This window comes from Oncorhynchus gorbuscha, linkage group LG06 (genome assembly GCF_021184085.1).
Source record: "Oncorhynchus gorbuscha isolate QuinsamMale2020 ecotype Even-year linkage group LG06, OgorEven_v1.0, whole genome shotgun sequence".
Classification (NCBI taxonomy): domain Eukaryota; kingdom Metazoa; phylum Chordata; class Actinopteri; order Salmoniformes; family Salmonidae; genus Oncorhynchus; species Oncorhynchus gorbuscha.
Window position 1 is genome coordinate 73060707 of NC_060178.1, and position 23007 is coordinate 73083713.

Below are 23007 nucleotides of genomic sequence, written 5' to 3' on the forward strand. Positions count from 1 at the left end.
GGACTATGGTGGTCTGCTTGAAACATGTAGGTATTACAGACTCGGTCAGGGAGAGTTTGAAAATGTCGGTGAAGACACTTGACAGTTGGTCCGCGAATGGTTTGAGTACTCATCCTGGTAATTCATCTGGCCCAGTGGCTTTGTGAATGTTGACCTGTTTAAAGGTTTTGTTCACATTGGCTACTGAGAGCGTTATTACTCAGTCATCCAGAACAGCTTGTGCCCTGGTGCATGCTTCAGTGTTGCTTGCCTCGAAGCGATCATAAAAGGCATTTAGCTCGTCTGGTAGGCTTGCATCACTGGGCAGCTCGCGTCTGGGTTTCCCTTTGTAGTCCATAATAGTGTTTAAGCCCTGACACATCTGACGAGCATCAGAGCCAGTGTAGTAGGATTCAATCTTAATCCTGTATTGACGCGTTGCTTGTTTGATGGTTCGTCTGAGGACATAGTAGGATTTCTTATAAGCATCCAGATTAGTCTAGCCTTTAGCTCGATGCGGATGTTGACTGTAATCCATGGCTTCTGGTTGGGATATGTACATACAGTCACTGTGGGGACGACGTCATCGATACACTTATAGATGAAGCCGATGACTGAGGTGGTGTATTCCTCAATGCCATTGGATGAATCCCGGAACATGCGCGTAATGATAGTGACAGGTGCGTGTAAAGACAGGTAGCCTGGCACCCTCTAGCGCCAGGGAGGGGGAGCAGGAGCAGATATGACATACACAGTTGCCTCTGTCATTCTTCAGTGGAAGAAGTTTGGAACCACCAAGGCTCTTCTTAGAGCTGGCCACCCTGCCAGACTGAGCAATCAGGGGAGAAGGGCCTTGGTCAGGGAGGTGACCGAGCATCCGATGGTCACTCTGACAGAGCTCCAGGGTTCTGGGATAGGAAAGGACAACCATCTCTGCAGCACTCCACCAATCATGCCTGTATGGTAGAGTGGCCAGTCAAAATCCACTCCTCAGTAAAAGGGATGTTTTTCAGAGGTGGACTGGGAGATTTGTCAGGATTGAGGGAAATATGAATGGAGCAAAGGAATGAGAGATCCTTGATGAAAACCTGGTACAGAGCTCTCAGGACCTCAGATGGGGCGAACGTACATATTCCAACAGGACAACGACCCTAAGCACACAGCCAAGACAACGTAGGAGTTGCTTCGGGACAAGTCTCTGAATGTCCTTGAGTGGCCCAGCCAAAGCCTGGACTTGAACCCAATTAAACATCTCTGTGGAGACCTGAAAATAGCTGTGGAGCGACGCAACCTATCCAACCTGACAGAGCTTGAGAGGATCTGCAGAGAAGAATGGGAGAAAGTCCCCTAATACAGGTGTGCCAGCTTGTAGCATCATACCCAAGAAGACTCGAGGCTGTAATCGCTGCCAAAGGTGCTTCAAGAAAGTACTGAGTAAAGGGTCTGAATACTTATGTAAATGTATCATTTCGATTTTTTTGACTTTTAATAGATTTGCAAAAATTTATAAAAAACTGTATTTGGTTTGTCATTATGGGGGACTGTGTTTAGATTGATGAGAAAAAAAGAACAATTGAATCCGTTTTAGAATAATGCTGTCACATAACAAAATGTGAATAAAGTCAAGGGGTAAATACATCCCGAATGCACTGTACTGTATATACAGTACCTGTCAAACATTTTAGAGTAAGCAAAGGGTGGTTACTTTGAATAATCTCAAATACAACTTTTTTGGTTACTATATGATTCCATTATCCATGATTCCAGCATCCTTAGGCTTAAAAATACCATTCAGTTCCTCCCATATCCCTAACCTGTACACATAGGGATGGATAACAAGGAAGAACACAAAAGGTGCGGTTTGAATGATGCAGTAAAATTCCTACAACCAATAGTAGGAAGGGTTGATATTCAACAGAAATGCATTGTTTCCATGCTAAGCAGTCCATGACATTTGTTATTCTACTCATTACGCAATAAAACTGTCAAACACAGTCAAATGTGAATCTACAGTGTTCTTGGTCCATTAATTTTAATGCGCTAATCAAAAAAATACAAAGGGGTCTGAGGAAGTTCTAGCTCATGAGACAATACATTTAGCTGAGAATTGATGGCTGCTTTGCCCTGTGATATTGTGAAAGCAAGTATGTGTGTCTTTGTGCAAACAAAAGAAGAAAGAAAAAACACACTAGGTACCTGGAAATAATCCAGGATTTGTTTCCCCTCACTGCGAAATTGTAAATCACCTTCACATTTCATAAAACCTCTGTGCTTTATTCTGTCAGATTTGGGCTTTGGCGGAATAACCTGGGCCTCCTTTTTTTCCCCTGAGTTTCCTCAGGTTATACTGATATCATGTTGCAACCCATTACCGGTAAAGCTGGGCCCAGGGGTGGGGAACGGGCATCCGTCCTGCCATCCATCTCACCATGGCCCCTGGCCCTCCCACTGCCACGCAGAAAAACACTCACAAATAAGGATTGTATAGAGGCATGGCCACGCCCGAGGTAGGGTCAGTATAACCTGACACAGGAGAGGAGAGGAGGTGGGGGAACACTCCTCTGGAGGATTTTAGTCCATTACTGTCCAGTATGAGAGTTCCATCTCGACAGTCCAGCCCAGAAGACAGTGGTCAAGACAGCTTAGATAGAGCCGATTAACTACAACTCAGGAATATGGGCGACAAATGCACTGCATCAAAAATACCTTGAAATCCTTAACATCGGTTGTTAAAAAACATGACAATTTACAGTGAGAACAACAAGCTGGTTAATTAGCCTCTAGTGCCTCCAGGCGTTGGATAAATTACTGTTGTAAAACATTGTTGTGGCAGTTTAAACAGTGTCCTTTGCTAAAGTGTTCCCAATATATCTTGAATGGATTTAAGGCAGGTTCCTAATTTATTCTACTCAATCAGGACTAAGTTGGAATAAAGCCAGTGTAAACAATGCCTCTGGTTTTAAACCTCATTTATCTCCTTGCAGAAAACCCAGGAGGGGAGCTGGTTCACACTGCACCAGTAGTAATCCTTCCTATTCAGGACCAAACATCCTCACTAATCAGAACTTGGGACTTCTAACCTAGATCCATATTATAACCCTATATCTACTGAAACTAGTTTCTTCTAAGCTGCCTAGACAGGTTGCATAAATTCCTAAGAGCATCATCTACATCTACTACTCTCGTCTTTGACTAAAAGCTCTCCATCTTATTGCCTGTAAATGTTGTTGATCTACAGTTAACTGCCAAAATAAAGGAAACACCAACATAAAGTGTCTCAATAGGTCATTGGGCCACCATGAACCAGAACATCTTCAATGCACCTTGCGTAGATTCTACAAGTGTCTGGAACTCTATCGGAGTGATGCGAGACCATTCTTCCATGAAAGATTCCATAATTTGGTGATTTGTTGATGGTGGTGGAAAACCCTATATCAGGCACCACTCCAGAATCACACATAATTGTTAAATTGGGTTGAGATCTCGTGACTGAGATGGCCATGGCATATGGTTTACATCATTTTCATACCATTCAGTGACCATTCGTGCCTTGTGGATCGGGGCATTGTCATCTTATGGGGCATAGCCATGGTAGCCAAAATAACCCGAAGCATGATGGGATGTTAATTGCATCCATCTGTGTGGAAGCAACTGTTTTCAATATACTTTGTATCCCTCGTTTACGCAAGGGTTTCTATGATTTAGGCAGTTGCCTGTAGCTAGGACCCTACTATTATTGCCTATCTGGTGTTCTATGTAACAAATACACATAACCAGAGACAATCAGCACTTAAGAAAAATATCTAAAAGATGAGAGTTGCCTAGTTGGAGCAAGTCAATTAGAATGGGTGATGCACACCATACATGAGACTGCAAGATGTCCTGCAGGGATCAACGACAAGTATTAGCTTTCTGTGTGAATAGGTCCACAAGGCACACAATCTGCTCCTCAAAATGCAGGATTGAGAGGCAGATAGGCCCACTGTTCTCAAATCAGTTAGAGAGGATGGAAAAGGAAAAATAATATGTATAAGCAATTTGGAATATACAACCAGTGTAGTGTACAACATAGCAAAAAGTCTTAGCATTTAAATAGCGTTTAGAATGGTTTATGTACTGTAACCCACATCCTAAACCCAATGAGAGCCTTACAATTATGCACACCTCTATGCCCATATACCATTGTCAACTCATTATTTATAAATATGTTGGTCCTGAGATATACACTCTGAGCTGTTTTTTCCCGACTCTGTCAAAAAGGAGCAATAACTGCCATGGCTCGGCCTGTATGCAGGGCCATACATCACGCACCCTGAAATCCCAAAATAATTATATCTGTCACCGAATTGATGTGGAAAAACGCAGCAAATTAGAAGCTTGGAAGAAAGCATTTCGCTAAAGGTTAATATGTTTTTGGATCTGGATGCCTGAGGGTCCGGCCGCATTAATGAGATTGAGAAGGTTCCAGAAGCGGATGGCATTTGCCATGAATTCTAATGGCAGATGAAAACAGTCCAGTACTGAGAGGGAGACTGACGAGCAGTCCATTACAAAGTCCACTGCACATTGATAGTTAAGGACAGAACAGTCCGTCCGCTCAGATGAAGTAAAGGAGGCAAGTCTATTCAATGATAGAATCATAGAGAGACTGTGGAAGCCCATCTTACTTACTGAAAGCGTGATAGAGGAAAGAGTTCTGTGACATAGTGACAGATGTTATAGGGGAGACTCTAGAGACTGAGAAACTCCCCAAACTATTCTGTGGGTTCAGCTTTGAGAGAATGAGTTGCCTGAGAGAAAGAGAGAGAGAGAGATCTGCCTGCCTCTTCCCACACATCAAATAGTTCACTCTGTGATAAGGGATAATGGTTGGAGAGAGGGCAAAATAGTCTAAATGACATTAATCCCATAGAGACCCAAGCCTGCGGGTTAATGGCCTTTCTCTCTAATAAGAGGGTTGCGTCATCCCAGACAGAAGTCATGTCCAGTAGAAGGGAGAGGTCACGACAACAAGGTCGCTTTCCTCTATTGCTGCTCCTATTAACACTTCCCTTCCTCGTTAGTCATGACACAAAATATACTGCATGTCTCTCTGAAAACCCAGTCTATTCCTTCTCTAACGATGGCCCTTTTTTTCTATCTTTCAGAGAGAGAGAGAGAGAGAGATCTACACCACCCTCTTAAAAGAACATCCAACGTCTTACACACATACAATAGGACACACACACACAGTTGCATGAACGCACACACGGTATAACACACAAGCAGACACGCACACAAAATAAATTGACCTAAGATGCTGTCCATCTCTCTCAGAAGTACTTTATCTGCACAGCTACTGTTTTGAAGAGAACAGCAGTGTGTAGTATGTAACCTTTGTGTGCGCTCTGATGCACGTCACAGAAGTCCATTTCATCTTACAAGGGCATGATTTCCTAATAGCACATAATAGCAGAGAGTGCCAGGGTTGTAATTCACATCTGCTGTGACATGATTGCTATCGCTCAATCACTTGCCTGCTATTGTTGCATACCATCTCCATTATAAGATATATCTCATGTATTATATTCTAAGACATGCAGTTCACCTGTACAAGAACACACTTCACGGGCATAATATAATTAACAAAGCGTTATCAAATGTGAAAAAAGGTATTTGTCTACGCTGTGCCCAGAACATGTTATATATAATTCAGACTAGGGTGCTACAGGCAGTGAGTCAAGAATCGGTCTCTCAGGTATCAGTGAGCTTCCTCCTACAGTAGATGTGATGGGAGAAATGCTGATATTACAGGCTAGGTATGGCAGGTTCTCATTAACCTCAGTCAAAAAGCTAGAGATTTACTTCACCTTGGGCAGAGCTGTCTTCACACCTGCTTCAACAGCTGAGATCACACCACAATTAGCCCACAGCTACCTTGACCTGACTCTAGAACAGGGTCAGCAGTATCTTACTTGTGATTATGCATGAAAAAATAATACAGTGGGAAACATGAAACAACAGCCAAGCACATTCATAGGTGAGGTACCTTATAGCTTTAAATTGAGACACATCCCAACATATGCTTTTGGTAAAAGATTGAGGTACTTCAGATTAAACTGGGGCCTTGACTCCTATTCTCAGTGTCCTCCACTAATTGTGCCTGTATGCAGAGCTGGGCGGCCCTATACCTTCACTACGCAAGTTGCGTAGGGCTCGTCAAATTACGCAAGGGCCCCGCCTCCCCCTGTGTCCAAGTGGGTGTCGATGTTTACAACTTTGATGAGAGGATGAAGTGGAACTATCCTTCTGGTCACGAAAAGAGAGGAAAATAACACCATGAGAGTGAGTTGCGGGATCAGCAATCAGGTTAACTTGTGTTCTCTCTTCTCCAAGTTTGATGTCAGCAAATAACAGTAATTTAAGATGATGTGCTCGCTTGTAGTGCATCTCTCTCTAGTCTGTCTGTCTTGCTAACCTAGCTGGGCAGTGCATCTCTTGGTCTGTCTATGTCTTGCTTGCTTGCCAGCCACTTCCATGGCTGTGTTCTGTGACTTTGTGTCTGACAAAAGTGAGAGTGAAATGCAACTATTTATTACGTTTGATAAATGTCAACGGGCAACGGTGTTTATAAACTGTATCTCGGGAAATATAACCGCGTTGCGCGTGAACATGCGTTCATATGCGCATGCATGAAATGAAACTCGCACTTTCTAGCAGCAACCTCTATGGGGACCTGTCCAGACAATATATGGCCGTGATGGCATTCCTCATAGGCGCACATAATTTTAAAACAAGACAAAAATAATCTAGCAACTCAGAACCTAATAGAACAGTTGCTGCTCCACCAAATGACCCAGCAGATTAGCCCCCAGTCTTAACAGACTTTATGAGGACTGAGTTAGTGCGCAGAGGTCCATTCAAACCAGGACTGGATTTTTCTAAAGACAAGTCTAGAAGAGGTTTCCATTCAGGATTATTACAGAGACAGCTGTCAAATAGGGAAACGATTACCAGGACCTGGCTTTCATACTCAATCAAAAACAACACAGTGTATTGTTTTTGCTGTAAACTCTTTTCTACAAAAGACTACAAAACAATAAAGGAAGGTGTGAATGACTGGTCAAATATCAACACCATTCTGAAACACCATGAGGATAGTCCTGAACAGACAAACAATATGATTAAGTGGAGAGAAATTGATCTGCACCTAAGTCGGGGACAGACTCTTGACCAGATACAAATGACAATTTTGGAGGCTGAAAGAAAGAGATGGCGGGATGTTCTTACACGTTTAATAAGTATCTCTGGCTGAAAGAAAGCTAGCATTCAGGGGACCATCAGACAAACTCTTCTTACCAGATAATGGAAACTTTCTAAAAGAGGTTGAATTACTGGCTGTTACGGTTTTATTCCGTCGAATGAGAGTCGGACCAAAATGCAGCATGGTTAGTTCGATACATCTTTAATAGACGAAAAACCACAAACAATACAAAAACAACAAACGGACCGTGAAAACCTATGCAGCCTATCTTGTGAACACTAACACATAGACCGGAACAATCACCCACGAAACACTCAAAGAATATGGCTGCCTAAATATGGTTCCCAATCAGAGACAATGATAATCACCTGCCTCTGATTAAGAACGCCTCAGGCAACCATAGACTTTCCTAGACAACCCTACTCAACCACAATCCCAATACCTGCTAAAACCCCAATACCAAAACACACCACAAAATAAACCCATGTCACACCCTGGCCTGACCAAATAAATAAAGAAAACACAATATACTAAGACCAAGGCGTGACACTGGCAAAATTTGACCCCATTATGGAAAATCATCTCGGCAAAATTAAAGATGGAGAGACACATGCTCATTACTTTGGGAAGTGCACACAGAATGAGCTGATATAGATTGTGAGTGACACAATTCTGGAAGCAATAGTGACTCAAGTAAGAGACTCAAACTAATTCTCCATTATCTTGGACTGTACACCTGACATTATTCACCAGGAGCAAATGTCCATTATTCTGAGAAGTGTGGCTTTAAAGGGAAAGCCAAGGATCAAGGAGTGCTTTGTGAATGTTGAGGTTACCACAGGCTTGAATCTGTCCACTGTCATTTTAGATAAGCTGAACGAGCTGAAGATTCCATTTGAAGATTGCAGAGGGCAAGCTTATGATAATGTGCCAACATGAAGGGCAAGCACCAAGGAGTACAAGCCAGACTGCTCCAAAAAAAGTCCAAAAGCTGTGTTCGTCCCATGTGGAGCACATACTCTAAACCTTGTCATTGAAGATGCTGCCAAATCTTCAAAATATGCAGTGTTTTTTTGGGGGCATTTGCAAAAGCTCTTCACCTTCTTTTCAGCTGGCACACAAAGATGGAATGTTTTGAAGAAACACGTGAACATAACTGTAAAGTCAGGGAGTGACACAAGATGGGAGAGTAGGCTCCAAAGTGTTCATTCAATCAGGTATCAGGATTCTGAGGTTCAGGAGGCATTACTGGAAGCCAGACGGACGATCAACGATCATGTGACCAGAGTGGAGTTACAAGCACTTTCAGAGGAAGTTGAGTCCTACCGCTTCTTAATTTGCTGTGTCGTATGGTGTGAGATACTGAAAATGACAAACAAGGTGAACAAGCTTCTCCAATCCGCCTCAATGCAGTTGGATATTGCAGTGGAATGTATCTGGCACACGAGATTCAGAATTGACCTGATCTGCCATCAGATAAGATGACTGCCTTTGAGCTGCTGAGTAAAACCTTGAGGAACTATCCCAAGCTTTGGATAGCCCTAAGAGTTGCAGTCACTCTACCAGTAACAGTAGCATAAGCAGAGAGGAGCTTTTCAAAATGAAAGCTCATCAAAATCTACCTGAGGTCTTCCATGTCAGAAGAACGTTTGAGTGGTCTGGTCATCATGAGCATAAATCATGACGTGGGGAAACACGTGTCCTATGATGGCATCATTGACGATTTTGCCTCAAGAAAGTGCAAAAGAGGACTATTTTGATGGTAAGATTTTAAACATTCAAATGTTTACACACTTAGTAACATTTAAGAGTGCACGGCAGATGTGTGTTTGTGTAAATGACTGCTTAACTAACTATGTGACATACTTTCTCAATTTCTTCCAGACATTCCAGAAAGACTGGTGCTCATACCGATGCTGAAAATGCCCAGGCTGTAGAGGGAACTAAAGTAAATCACACAGCTGTATATGTTTTATTTTAATATTTTGAGACATACTGTATAGCTGCAGCCATAGCCTATAGGCTTATGTTTACATTGTATAGCCAAAGCTAGTCACACAGCTGTATAGGTTTATTTTAAGACATATAGCTGCAGCCATTGCTTATAGGCTTATATTTACATTGTATAGACAAAGCTAATTGTATAACATTGTGAGGACTGGACTAATTACCAGGCAGCAGAGCCACAGCAGCGCCAAAGCTCAGTGTTATATTTTATGTATTTTCTACAATGTCTTATATGTTAATATTCACTTATCTTAAGATTCTATAGAAAATATTATATTCAATAAATATTGTTTGTTTATACCTCATTCTGTTCTGTATAGGTCTACTTATTCTTAGACCGACAGATGGAGCAAACTGTTTTAAAGGAGGGAGGATTGTAGTGGGAGCACTGAGGTGTCAGGTGCGACTGTGGCAATGGCAAATGGTTTACATGGCTCACGGGTCAGGTAGGAGGGGCCCTTAGCAGAATTTTGCTTAGGGCTCTAGGGAGGTCAGGACCGGCTCTGCCTGTATGCCCGTTCCTAGGCTAGAGAAACAGAGGCATCAGTCACTCTTGAGAGGTGGCGGACAGGCCTATGACAGCTTCATCACTGACATGTTCATCTCAGCGTAAACCAAACACATCGGAGCGGAAGCTGCCACCTATGGCTTATAAAGGGGGCTTCCTTCCGCAGTGGCCAGTCCCACGCTTCTTCCTATCCTAACCTACAACAACAAACATCCACTATTCATCAACCTCAATCTTAACACCTTCTGGTGGGTCTCCCGAAGCAGGGACAATGTTAATGTATTGAGTCGGCTGTGGCAAAGATGATGAAGGGATAGTGTACAGTCTAGATTGATGACTCCGCCTCTCCTCTCAGTGGCTGTGTGGAGTCACTCTCCCATAACCCCCATCTAAGCTCTGCCATGGAGCAGAGAGCCACAGGGCTGAGGCCTGTCACAACCAAACAGTGGTGTAAAGTACTTAAGTAAAAATACTTTAAAGTACTACTTAAGTAGTTTTTTGGGGGTACTCATTACATTTTGAATGCTTAACTGGGCAGGAGAATGGTCCAATTCACACACTTCAAGAGAACATCCCTGGTCATCCGTACTGCCTCTGATCTGATAGACTCACTAAACACATGCTTCGTTTGTAAATTATGTCTCAGTGTTGGAGTGTGCCCCTGGCTATCCTAAAAATAATAATAATAAATAGTTTGCTTGATATAAGGAATGTGAAAATATTTTTACTTAAGTATATTTTAGCAATTCAATTGACTTTTGGCACTTAAGTGTATTTAAAACCAAATATTTTTTTACTTATACTCAAGTAGTATTTTACTAGGTGACTTTTACTTTTCATTGAGTCATTTTCTATTAAGGTATCTTTACTTTTACTCAAGTATGACAATAGGGTACTTTTCCACCACTACACAGTGTCTCTCTGATACATTTGACACCGTATATAAGCATGGATGGAACAGAAAGGGAGAGAGTATGGGGGAAGAACGACAAAAAGAGAGAGATGGGAGTGAAAGGTGAAGAGGTAGACAGAGAAAGAAAGAAACAGAGAGAGAGGTTGAAAGAGTGCTGACCGAGGATGGGAAGTGTTGATAGCCTAAAGTTGCACTCGGTAAGAGTACCCTGGCAAGCACACTGAGCGGGTTGTTCCTTGTCATGACAGGAGAGGAAAGCAGTGTAACAGACTGCCCCAAAGGCAGGGCACTCAGTCAGTCCAACTGTGTAGCAGAGCACCGCACTTATTAAGCATTTGGTGAGTGTGTCTCTCTTTGTAAGACTGTGGGGGTTCCATTAAGGGTGCATTGCCCATCTGTGAAGTTTAAACAACAGCCATTTCACTGTCAACACCAAGAGAGTAGGATGGGTGTGTCTACGGGGCCCAGACTGCTCGCTGACATACCAACCATTTAACCTACTTTTGAATCAGCTCAACACACGGATATCAACATGTCTTACAGTAATAACCATTGAGAAATAATACCCTCTTATCAACCCAGTTTGCTCATCAGGACAGTCTTAATGGGTTTTGGCTGACAGAGACAGCTCTCTATGCCAATAAGAAAGGGTGAAGTGGGGTAAAGAGAAAAGAAAGGAGCCCTGTGCGAGAAAACCAGGCCCCCACCGCATGCACAGCTCAAATGGATCTTAAATGCTAAAAATAACAGCAGCAAAATGCTCTGCACTCATAATTAGAGCCTACGCATGAACACAGGGCTTTGCTAAACTGCTGAGAGGCAAAAGGCCAAAGACACAAGATGGCCCTTCACTTCCTCAGATGACTCACATAATGTATATGAAGACACACCCAAATGTGTGTATGCACCTACAAGCACTGGCTCACACACACACACACACACACACACACACACACACACACACACACACACACACACACACACACACACACACACACACACACACACACACACACACACACACACACACACACACACACACACACACACACACACACACACACACACACAAGCATGCTTACACGCCAGCACACACACATTCAATTAATGGAATATATTTATATTCAAGAAAACAGCAATTTAATCTGCATGATTAAAATTAGTTAGTGTAAATAATTGGCAGCAAACATTTAACGATGATTCTCAATAGCTCAAGGTATGTTATTGCACATTAAAAACGTGGTGTCCAGGGAAGATTATGATAGGGAAACAGGGAGAATGGGAATACCGAATTAAAATATGAAACAACACAGCAGAAATGGGGAAACAGAAGGGTGAGAGAGCCATCCTCCAGAAGACTGCCACGGCAGCACAAATACACCGCTACAGTGGCAAGAAAAAGTATGTGAACCCTTTGGAATTACCTGGATTTCTGCATAAATTGCTTATCAAATTTGATCTGATCTTCGTCTAAGTCACAACAATATACAAACATGGTGTGCTTAAACTAATAACACAAATTATTGTATTTTTTTTGTCTATATTGAATACATGATTTAAACATTCATGTTGTAGGTTGGAAAATGTATGTGAACCCCTAGGCTAATGAACCCCTAGACTTCTCCAAAAGCTAATTGAAGTCAGGAATCAGCTAACCTGGAGTCCAATCAATGAGACGAGATTGGAGATGTTGGTTCGAGCTGACTTGCTATATAAAAAAACTCACAATATTTGAGTTTCCTATTCACAAGAAGCATTGCCTGATATAAACTATGCCCCGAACAAAAGAGATCTCAGAAGACGTAAGATTAAGAATTGTTGACTTGCATAAAGCTGCAACGGGTTACAAAAGTATCTCTAAAAGCCATGATGTTCATCAGTCCACGGAAAGACAAATTGTCTATAAATGAGCACAGTGCAGAATGCTCAATGTGGTTCTGTGGACAGAAGAAACTACAGTTGAGTTGTTTGGAAGGGACTCACAACACTGTGTAACAAAAAGGCACAGCACACCAATATCAAAACATCATCCCAACTATAAAGTATGGTGGAGGGGCATCATGGTTTGGGGCTGCTTTGCTGCCTCAGGGCCTGGACTGATTGCTATCATTGACATAAAAATGAATTCCCATGTTTATCAATACATTTTGCAGGATAATGTAAGGCTATCTGTCCACCAATTCAAGCTCAACAGAAGTTGGGTGATGCAACAGGACAACAACACAAAACACAGAAGTAAATCTACAACAGAAGAAAATATGCCTTCTGGAGTGGCCCAGTCAGAGTCCTGACCTCAACCCGATTGAGATGCTGTGGCATGACCTCAAGATAGCAGTTCACACCAAACATCCAAAGAATATTGCTGAACTGAAACAGTTTTGTAAAGAGGAATTGTCCAAAATTCCTCCTGACCGTTGTGCAGGTCTGATCCGCAACTACAGAAAGCATTTGGATGAGGTTATTGCTGCCAAAGGAGGGTCAAACAGTTATTAAATCCAAGGGTTCACATACTTTTCCCACCCTGCACTGTGAATGTTTACATGGTGTGTTCAGTAAAGACATGGTCCTTCAATAGCTCAGTTGGTAGAGCATGGCGCTTGTAACGCCAGGGTAGTGGGTTCGATCCCCGGGACCACCCATACGTAGAATGTATGCACACATGACTGTAAGTCGCTTTGGATAAAAGCGTCTGCTAAATGACATATATTATTATTATTATTATTATTATTATTATTATTTATATTACATAAAACATATAATTGTTTGTGTGTTATTAGTTTAAGCAGACTGTTTGTCTATTGTTGTGACCAAGATGAAGATCAGATCAAATTGTATGACCCATTTATGCAGAAATCCAGGAATTTCCAAAGAGTTCACATACCTTTTCTTGCCACTGTAATCAGTGATCATTCAAATGTGCACACTTACTCTCTCGTGCACCATGCCAAAACATTCCATGCTCACTCCCAGACACGCACACCAACACTATGGGAAATTGAAAACAAAGTAGAGCAAGCTCAGCACTGAAGCAATTACTCCAGTCAGGTGATATTTTACTCAGTGGTGGAATCAAATGAAACAGAATTGAATCATAAATGGACCTTGAGCGACATAGATGAACTTGCCTTTGACTTGAATCAGTGAAATAATGTTTTAAGATAAATAATGACGGCTGCAGCCCGATTCATTATTTAGCCGCATGGTTATCAGCCAGGATGGACAGAATATTCTACTGTGCCATGTTTTGCCTTGAGCTCTACCAAGACTTGTGTATTCCTGTTGGGGGGTAAAAGCCTGGTCGCCCCCCAAGAGGTGTCTTCCTCCTCAGTAGGCTATTTCTCTGGTCTGAGCAGAGTCCCATGACAGACAGGCCAGGCTGCTTGTTGTTTAAGGCCCGGATTTATAATGCTGCCTGCTTGGTTCCGCAAAGCTGTTACAGATTAATAGGCTACAAACCACAGCACCAGCTACTGACCGTGGCTAGAATCAAAACACTGACATCTGCATGCTCACTGATGTTAAACAGTTTGCAGCCAACTTACAAGAGGATATAGAAAGGTGTAGGAATTGTAAAAGTAAAGGTGGGGTATATTTTAAATCAATTTGTATGAATGCATATTGAACATACAGAATTTAAGTAATGTATATGCTACATTTCTAGGAATATTGATAGGCCTAGTAGATCATCTGTACATTAAATTCCCTGGATGTCTTGTTCATTCATAAGAATGATTGAATTGCAGGATGAGGAAAACGTCAGATAAGATACAAAATATCTGCTAAATAACACAATGGATATGTTATACTGACCATTTACCATTTACAGCTTTGACATTTACTGATATGCTGATATTGAAGACATAGCTCCTAAGGAAAGCCTCCATTCTAAACATTCTGATAAAGCTATACAATCTCTAAGAGCCTGATAGAGATATTATACTGTATCTATCGTATTTAAACAGGGAAGATGGGATACTCAAACAAATCACAATAAGTACTGCACCAGAAACAGCAGCATTTTATTATTCATAATGCCTATGGTAGATAATAGGGCAATACCTCATAATTATCACCCTTACTTCTGTGTAGGCAATGGGACATGTTTTAATGGCGATCAGCATTTGAAGTGGAGTTCAAACAGTGCTTCTGATGTCCAAGAAAAATACAAGGTAGGCTACAGTATGGTTGCTCCAGAAATTAACATTCCAGGAATGATAGACAAATTGTTTCTTTCTGCAACCTCGAAAAGTGGCAATTACTAATGTTAGCCTATAATACAATCACTAGGCTGGGGCATTGCATCATTTCTGCATACTGTCATCAGTAAGGACTAACACTTCTTTGTTGTCCCTGTTCGGAGTAAAGTGGCAATCCATCTCTGGAGGACAAGTGGAGCTGGGGTCTGCAATCCAAAACATATTAACTGATCTCACATCCATAGACATGCGGGGAAGCTCATCTAATCAGGCCTGCTTACAACGGAATTCATTATCAAAAGCCCCTCTGATAAAAAGGATGCATCTGTAGCATTCAGCCGCTTTGTACTCCATCATCTTTGGGAGCAATGGGATTGCTAGACATGTTACTGGGCAGAGGAAGGTAGTTGCTATGTTCAGTTAAGGCTGGTGAAACATCTTTAGAAAACACCTTGTCAGCTCTCAGACAATTGAGATGTTACACTGTGTCATATTGTCTTGCTTATATCCATATCTCTTCTATCCGATTTATAAACCATGAGCCATTTTTCAGTCTTTATTTTTTTTGTTGTCATAGGGCATCGTCAATTATTCAAATGTTCCTCTACTTATTGAACATGTTTCCTTTTCTGCATATTCATATTTAAAGTCTCTTCCCTCCTTAGGACATTTCAGCAGGATAAATCAATGTGACTTGAAGCTTTATTGAGACAGCTTAAGAGAGGAATGCAATCTAATGGCACTGCAGGAGAGTGTATTTCTGCATGCTGTTAGAGATGCAGGGTCAGAAGTATTCAAATAGATTGAAATGCAAATTCAAATCAGCTTAATGAGAACCCCTGCTTGACTATTCATAATAAATCATTTGATTTGGCCAGTGTTACTGTCACAGGGGAACCATTTTCAAGACTTGGTGATTGAGCAAACCTTAATACAATATTTTAATGGAAGCACTCCTTGAGCTAGGCCTATAACCAACTATCAATAATGATGAAGATCAAATTGTATTTGTCACATGCTTCAACAGCTGTAGACTAACAGTGAAATGCTTTACTTACGGGTTATTTTCCAACAATGCAGAGTTTAAGATAAAGATAAAAAATAGAAAGAGTGACATGTGGAAAAAATACAAAGTGAATAACGAATAACAATAACAAGTGAAAATAACATGGCTATTTACAGGATGTACCAGTACTGCATCGATGCGCAGGGGTGCAAGTTAATTGAGGTACTGTAGCAATTTACATTTTGGTAGGGATAAAGTGACTAGGCAACAGGATAGATAATGGACAGTAGCAGCGGCGTGTGTGTGTGTGTGTGTGTGTGTGTGTGTGTGTGTGTGTGTGTGTGTGTGTGTGTGTGTGTGTGTGTGTGTGTGTGTGTGTGTGTGTGTGTGTGTGTGTGTGTGTGTGTGTGTGTGTGTGTGTGTGTGTGTGTGTGTGTGTGTGTGTGTGTGTGTGTGTGTGTGTGTGTGTTGGGGTGTCAGTGTAAGTGGGTGGGAGAGTGCAAAAAGGGAGACCAGTTAAGAAGCACATCTTGTTTGTCTAACTAACTGATGAACGAGCTCAATGATAGATGAGACTGGAGCCATGTCTGATCACGCAGCTTTGATTCAGCATGTACTTTGATCTAATTCCCAAATCTCTTAGCATGTTAAAATTCACAGCATGTCATATATTGGAAAGCAGTCTGGGAAGAATCTCAGCATTCTGACTTTGGCAATGGCTTTAACCATGCAATACTTCTTTCAACATCTCCATCTTGACATTGCAATACAAGCTATTGCATTGATATTAAATACCAAGGACTAAAATATTTCAGGTTATGATTCTAGGAACATACTGAACAATATGATGATTTGACCACCAAACTCCAAAAAGGGACATGTCCAGGAGAAGCCCATAAATCCTCTTTGAGGTGGGGAGAAATCAGATTTCAAGGATGAGCCATTAATCTCAGATTTCAGTAGTCTAGGGGTCACAACTGAGTCACAACTAGATCACCCCATCCCCACCTTGTCGGCACACATTCAAGCCGGCACGCATACACAAGGTACAGTTGATGTCGGAAGTTTACATACACCTTAGCCAAATACATTTATACTAAATTTTTTCACAATTCCTGACATTTAATCATAGTGAAATCACCACTTTATTTTAAGAATGTGTAATGTCAGAATAATAGTAGAGATGATTTATTTCAGATTTAATTTCTTTCATCACATTACCAGTGGGTCAGATGTTTACATACACTCAATTAGTATTTAATAATAGCATTGCGTTTAAATTGTTTAACTTGGGTAAACATTTTAGGTAGCATTCCACAAGCTTCCCACAATAAGTTGGGTGAATTTTGGCCCATTCCTCCTGACAGAGCTGGTGTAACCGAGTCAGGTTTGTAGGCCTCCTTGCTCAAACATGCTTTTTCAGTTCTGACCACACATTTTCTATAGGATGGAGGTTGGGGCTTTGTGATGGCCACTCCAATACCTTAACTTTGTTGTCCTTAAGCCATTTAGCTACAAATTTGGAAGTATGGTCGGGGTCATTGACCATTTGGAAGAACCATTTGCGACCAAGCTTTATCTTCCTGACGGATGTCTTGAGATGTTGCTTCAATATATCCACATAATTTTCCTACCTCATGAAGCCATCTATTTTATGACGTACACCAATCCCTGCTGTAGCAAAGCACCACCACAACATGATGCTGTCACCCCCGTGTTCTTTGGATGGCAAGCCTCCCCCTTTTTCCTCCAAACATAAGGATGGTCATTATGGCCAAATAGTTCTATTTTTTGTTTCATCAGACCAGAGGACATTTTTCCAAAAAGTATGATCTTTGTCCCCATATGCAGTTGCAGACCATAGTGAGCTTTTTGTGTGGCGGTTTTGGAGCAGTGGCTTCTTCCTTGCTGAGCGGCCTTTCAGGTTGTGTCGATATAGGACTCGATTTACTGTGGATATAGATACTTTTGTACCTGTTTCCTTCAGCATCTTCACAAGGTCTTTTGCTGTTGTTCTGGGATTGATTAGCACTTTTCGCACCAAAGTACGTTCATCTCTAGGAGACAGAACATGTCTCCTTCCTGAGTGGTTTGACGGCTGCGTGGTCCCATGGTGTTTATACTTGCGTACTATTGTTTGTACAAATGAATGTGGTACCTTCAGGCATTTGGAAATTGCTCCTAAGGATGAACCAGACTTGTGGAGGTCTCCAATTTTTTTCTGAGGTCTTGGCTGATTTCTTTTGACTTTCCCATGATGTCAAGCAAAGAGGCACTGAGTTTGAAGATAGGCCTTGAAATACATCCACAGGTACACCTCCAATTGACTCAAGTTATGTCAATTATCCTATCGGAAGCTTCTAAAGCCATAACATAATTTTCTGGAATTTACCAAGCTGTTTAAAGGCACAGTCAACTTAGTGTATGCAAACTTCTGACCCACTGGAATTGTGTAACTGTAAACAGTTGTTGGAAAAATTACTTGTGTCATGCACAAAGTAGATGTCCTAACCGACTTGCCAAAACTATAGTTTGTTAACAAGACATTTGTGGAGTTGTTGAAAAACTAGTTTTAATGACTCCAACCTAAGTGTATGTAAACTTCCGACTTCAACTGTATACTGTTATACACTCTTATTAAATCTGACCTAAGATCAGATGGACAACACATAAGTTAATGTCAGTTGATGATAAGGTTAATGTTTACTCTTCCTGTACTGTAGCTGGATCTGTGGATCAGTATATTGAATTGCCTGAGGCCTCATGAGGAGGAATATGCCCACCAAAAATGGGAATGGGCTCCTCTTCCTCTTAGACTAGAGGCATGAGAGGATTGAAGAAATCGTAATAAATCTTGTTTATAGCACCCATCAGATCATAAAGGGCTCTGATTCCACTTTGGACTGTCAAATCAATAGAATAAAGAAGCAGTAAATTACGTCTGTGAAACATAGGATAATATGGTGTGTTTTACTTGAAAAACATCACACGTTTGATGGGTAGACCTATTGTATGTTATAGAATCTAATAAGTGACAACGTTTCAATGAACGCAGTCTTCTACAGTACAAACCACTGTATATCAATACAATCCCAACTACAGTGATGCTTGTAACCACATCATGGGTGTGACTGATAGGTGTGCAATTATTTTGAGCTGCTCCTCCAGAGTGATAAGAAATTCATCTGAATTAAAGTTGGCTTGGGTGTAATGCAGAGTGCCGGCGAGTGATGCCAAAGCATAGCTGCTTGACACCCTGATCCAATATTCAATGCCTAGGACAAAGTAACATCCCTTTTTCAAACTGCATTATTGCTGAAAGGCCACCTGAACATACACTCTCTCCATGGAAGAGGTCATCCGGCCGACAAGTGGACAAGTAATCCTCAGCAAATATACACTTACACACCTTCTAGTCGAGGCATTAGAAACATGTGTTGTCTTTCAGGGGGTAGAACATCCTTCTAGTACCGAAAAATAACCAGATAAAGACTTGTGTAGGAACTGAACTGACTTTTTGTTGTTGATAGTATTCATATTTTTAAGTACATTCGCGTTCAGAATGTATTATCTAAAATGATAAAAGTATTTCGTAGAGTGGAAGTTATCAGTGTAAGCGCCTTCCGTTTAAATGAATGAATGTGTGATAAGATAGGCACGACATTAATTAGGGTAATTCAGTATATACAAAAAGCATATCTAAATATTAAGGAAAAGATGCACTTTTGAAATTGCGAACAGTGTGTGGGAGGATGGAAGATTGAATATAGGGCGAAGGGCAAGTGAGATTACAGTTGGCTGCTGCAGCATACTGGAGAAGTTACATTTTCCGTGGGATATCAATCACTGGGGCATAACGGTTTTCGGGAGCTCGAGAAATGGCATTCTTAAAATGGTTAATTAATAAATTAATGTTTAATAATACAACACCAGCAGTAGACAGGCAATGGAATTGAGCGTGTATTTATTGATAACTTGACGCAGGCTCAGCTTTGTGTAGTTCAAGGATCAAAATAGACAATGTGATGGGGAAATTATATCTATCGTTGGACTAATGCTTATGATTGCCTTTGAGCACAATGGAATCAATGTAATAAATTCCATAACAACTGTGTCTCTATAACATCGGTCAACACTAATATATACTGGATGACATCTGCTGTCGAATTCTCATCGTACCGCTATATCTACAGCTGTAGCTATGCTGTCTGGGTAATTACTAGGAGTGTATATGTTAGTATGGCAGAAGGAAGAGTGCACATCAGAGAATGAAATGTAACACTTTTTGCAAAATGATTTACTCGTGCAGAAGCGCAGACACTTTGAGATGCTCCAGCATTAACATAAGGCCTGCAGTCATAGGTACAAAGTTGATTGATCACTGCAAGAAAATCCCTCTTGCACAAATCAATAGGCTATGGTGATCCAACGACCGGAGTCAAGGACAGCAGGGTGGATAGAACCTGGAGAGCATATCATTGTTGTTTACCGATTGATCCAGTCTTAGTACAGTAAATAGGCTAATCAACTGTGTTATACTAAACATGCATACTGGAGGCCTTGCTCATTGAAAGCTTGGCAAAGATAAGTCAATCCAATCCAGCCTTACTAATTCAACAAAATGTGAATTTATAGTCTTCAAATTTAGCAATCCCTTTAAATTCAGCTTGCCTACACAGCTAAAAATACTTCTCCCTTTTTATTCCCTTCAAATCTCATTTGGATTTGCTCTACTGGAAGCCATTACCAATAAATGCAGTGATCAGACACATGAAAACATACTTCCTGCTTAGTGGCAAAGTTGCAGAATATTACGCCATTCTAGTGCATTCATCATGACACATGGGATGGTTTTTTGTTTCTCCTGTATTCATATAGCAGTGGCGCACCGCTGCTGTAAATTCTTGCCGCCACACGCAGGGGACATTTCGGGAAGGAAAACGCTTTCAGTGTAAACGACAAAAATTAGACAAAGTTTGTAGAAAAGAAAATGGACCACTCTTTTATGCCTGCTACGTTAGGTTAACTTAATGGCAACGTGTAGAATTGCAGAAAATGTGCTTAAAAATTGCAGCATTTTCTCTGAGCTCCATGAAAGAAAAACGTGCTTATTGCTAATAGCACATCTGCCCTGTTCCTGGAGTGCCGCAGGTACAGCAGGATTTTGTTCCAACTAGGCAACCAACTGAGCTAATTGATCAGTTCAATGCCTAAATTCAACACACCTGGTTTTCCAAGTCGGTGAAATCAAAAACATGGACCAGTTTTGCCTACCCCTGGGCTATGGTCAAATATTTTTTTAATGTTTATGCATTTTAAAAAGTAACTGGAGGGGGGGGGGCATGCCTCCGTAACTCCCCCTTCCTTTATGACCTTTGCCACCCCAGCAAAAAAATGATCTTGAGGAAAAACTGCATTTCCCCCTATAGCTTTTAAAAGAGAATATGGAATCTGGCAAGAATGCTTAAATTAAACTTCCCTGAAAACCAAATGATGCAGATACCCCTCAATAGATCAATCCATTACACTGGATCATTAATTCCTGCAGCTTCTACCCTTCCACAGTGGGAGTTACCAGCCACAACCACAACAGCAGTATATTCATCTTTTATCCAAAAATAATTTTTATTTTGTGAATTTCACGTCGTAAAAACGTCTATAGAACACATTACCACACTATACAACAATTATTCTCAGGATTAAGCTTCTATTACACAGGGTTTTTGTGTCTTGATTAAAAAATATACAGATAAACCAATGTTAATCACCCAACGAAGGCATATTTTACCTTTATGCTACAGTTGAAACATAAAAACAGCCCATGTCTGTGAGTAATCACACATTAAAATAAATAGTGATCCGTCTCTTGATTTTTCCAAAACCCAGCAGGAATTAGAGATAGCTGTGACTTACATGTTTTTCGGTTCACATGGGTCCGTGTGGGGGTGGTGGCAGGCCTCTCCACGGAGTGCTTGTGCGTCCACATTTCTGTGGAGTCATGCAGCACGGTGGGGTTAATAGGAGAGGTGCTGGTGGTTGTGGTAATAACAGGGCCTTGTGGTCCTCCGCCCCCAGAGTTGCCTTGGCGTTGTGTGGTGCTGCGAGGTGTAACTTGGCTGCCTGATGCACTACCCACCTTGGCGGTAGTAGTAGTGCCACTGGGCTGGTGTGCGACAACAGTTTGAGTTCTGCCCCTCACCACTGTGACAGTGGTTGAGGTAGGGTTTGCCATGGTAGTAGTGGTAGTGTCTGAGTTCTTGGGGAAGGTGCTGGGCTTGGAGAGATGGGGGGGAAACATGGGGTCCTGTCCTATACCCTTAGCGTCCACCAGATCTGTAGGCACGTAGTCCCTAACAGAGCCCACCACAATCCATTTGAGCAGCATCAGGCTTAGTCCCAAGCCAATGAAGCCTATGAGCAGAGGGACCACACATAGCCATGTCTGCTGGCGGGGCCACAAGGTGCAGCCTCCACAGCGCAGGGGCCCTGGCTCTTGGCCTTGAGCCTGCTCTCGCTCCCTACTCCCCTCCGGACACTCCTCCAGGATCACCGCCCCGGATGTGACTGCTCTGGAGCTCTCGCTCATCCTGCGCACGGCTTAGCAAGGGTTAATCTTGGGGCCAGGTGCATGACAGGCATGGGAAGCACGAGCCAGAATGGCAGCCGGCAATGCCGGACATCGAGAAGGAAACACACACAATGAGATGGTCACAAACACATACATACACAGAAACGTACTGACAAACACTCAGACAAACTCAGAGACGCACAACAGAGGTGAAACAACCTGATGTAGATGCGGAATGATCTTTTGTCCAGTTTGAGTCCTGTCCAAAAGCAACCCAGACGTCCAACTCCAAGGACAATCCAAAAATAACTGACGAAGAGGAGAATAGAAAGGAGACAGTGAGGGACAAACAGCTGTAAATCCGTCTGTGAAGACACCTTGTCGCAGCACCTGCACACTGATCAAACCCAGACCTCTCTATTTCACACCCTTTCTCTTTTCCACCGTCAATATTCCAAGATGGGGCGTTTTTGTTATGGATGCTGTTGAGAAAAACTTGCAGGGGTGGTTCTGATTCCCGTCTCTCAGCAGGCAAGGCAGATAGGATCCTGGGTTTCTCTCGCCTTAGCTGAGTCAGCTAGCCAGCC

General features: G+C 41.8%; 1 protein-coding gene across 1 annotated transcript in view; it reads right to left on the reverse strand.

Annotated features, from left to right (window-relative positions):
* Positions 1 to 22438, reverse strand: part of LOC124038736 (pro-neuregulin-3, membrane-bound isoform-like) — a 562438-nt gene extending 540000 nt beyond the window's left edge. The window contains exon 1 of the mRNA XM_046354812.1: positions 21766 to 22438. Coding sequence (XP_046210768.1) covers positions 21766 to 22438 — 673 coding nt within the window. The remainder of the gene's footprint in view (positions 1 to 21765) is intronic.
* Between the last annotated feature and the right edge of the window lie 569 nt (positions 22439 to 23007).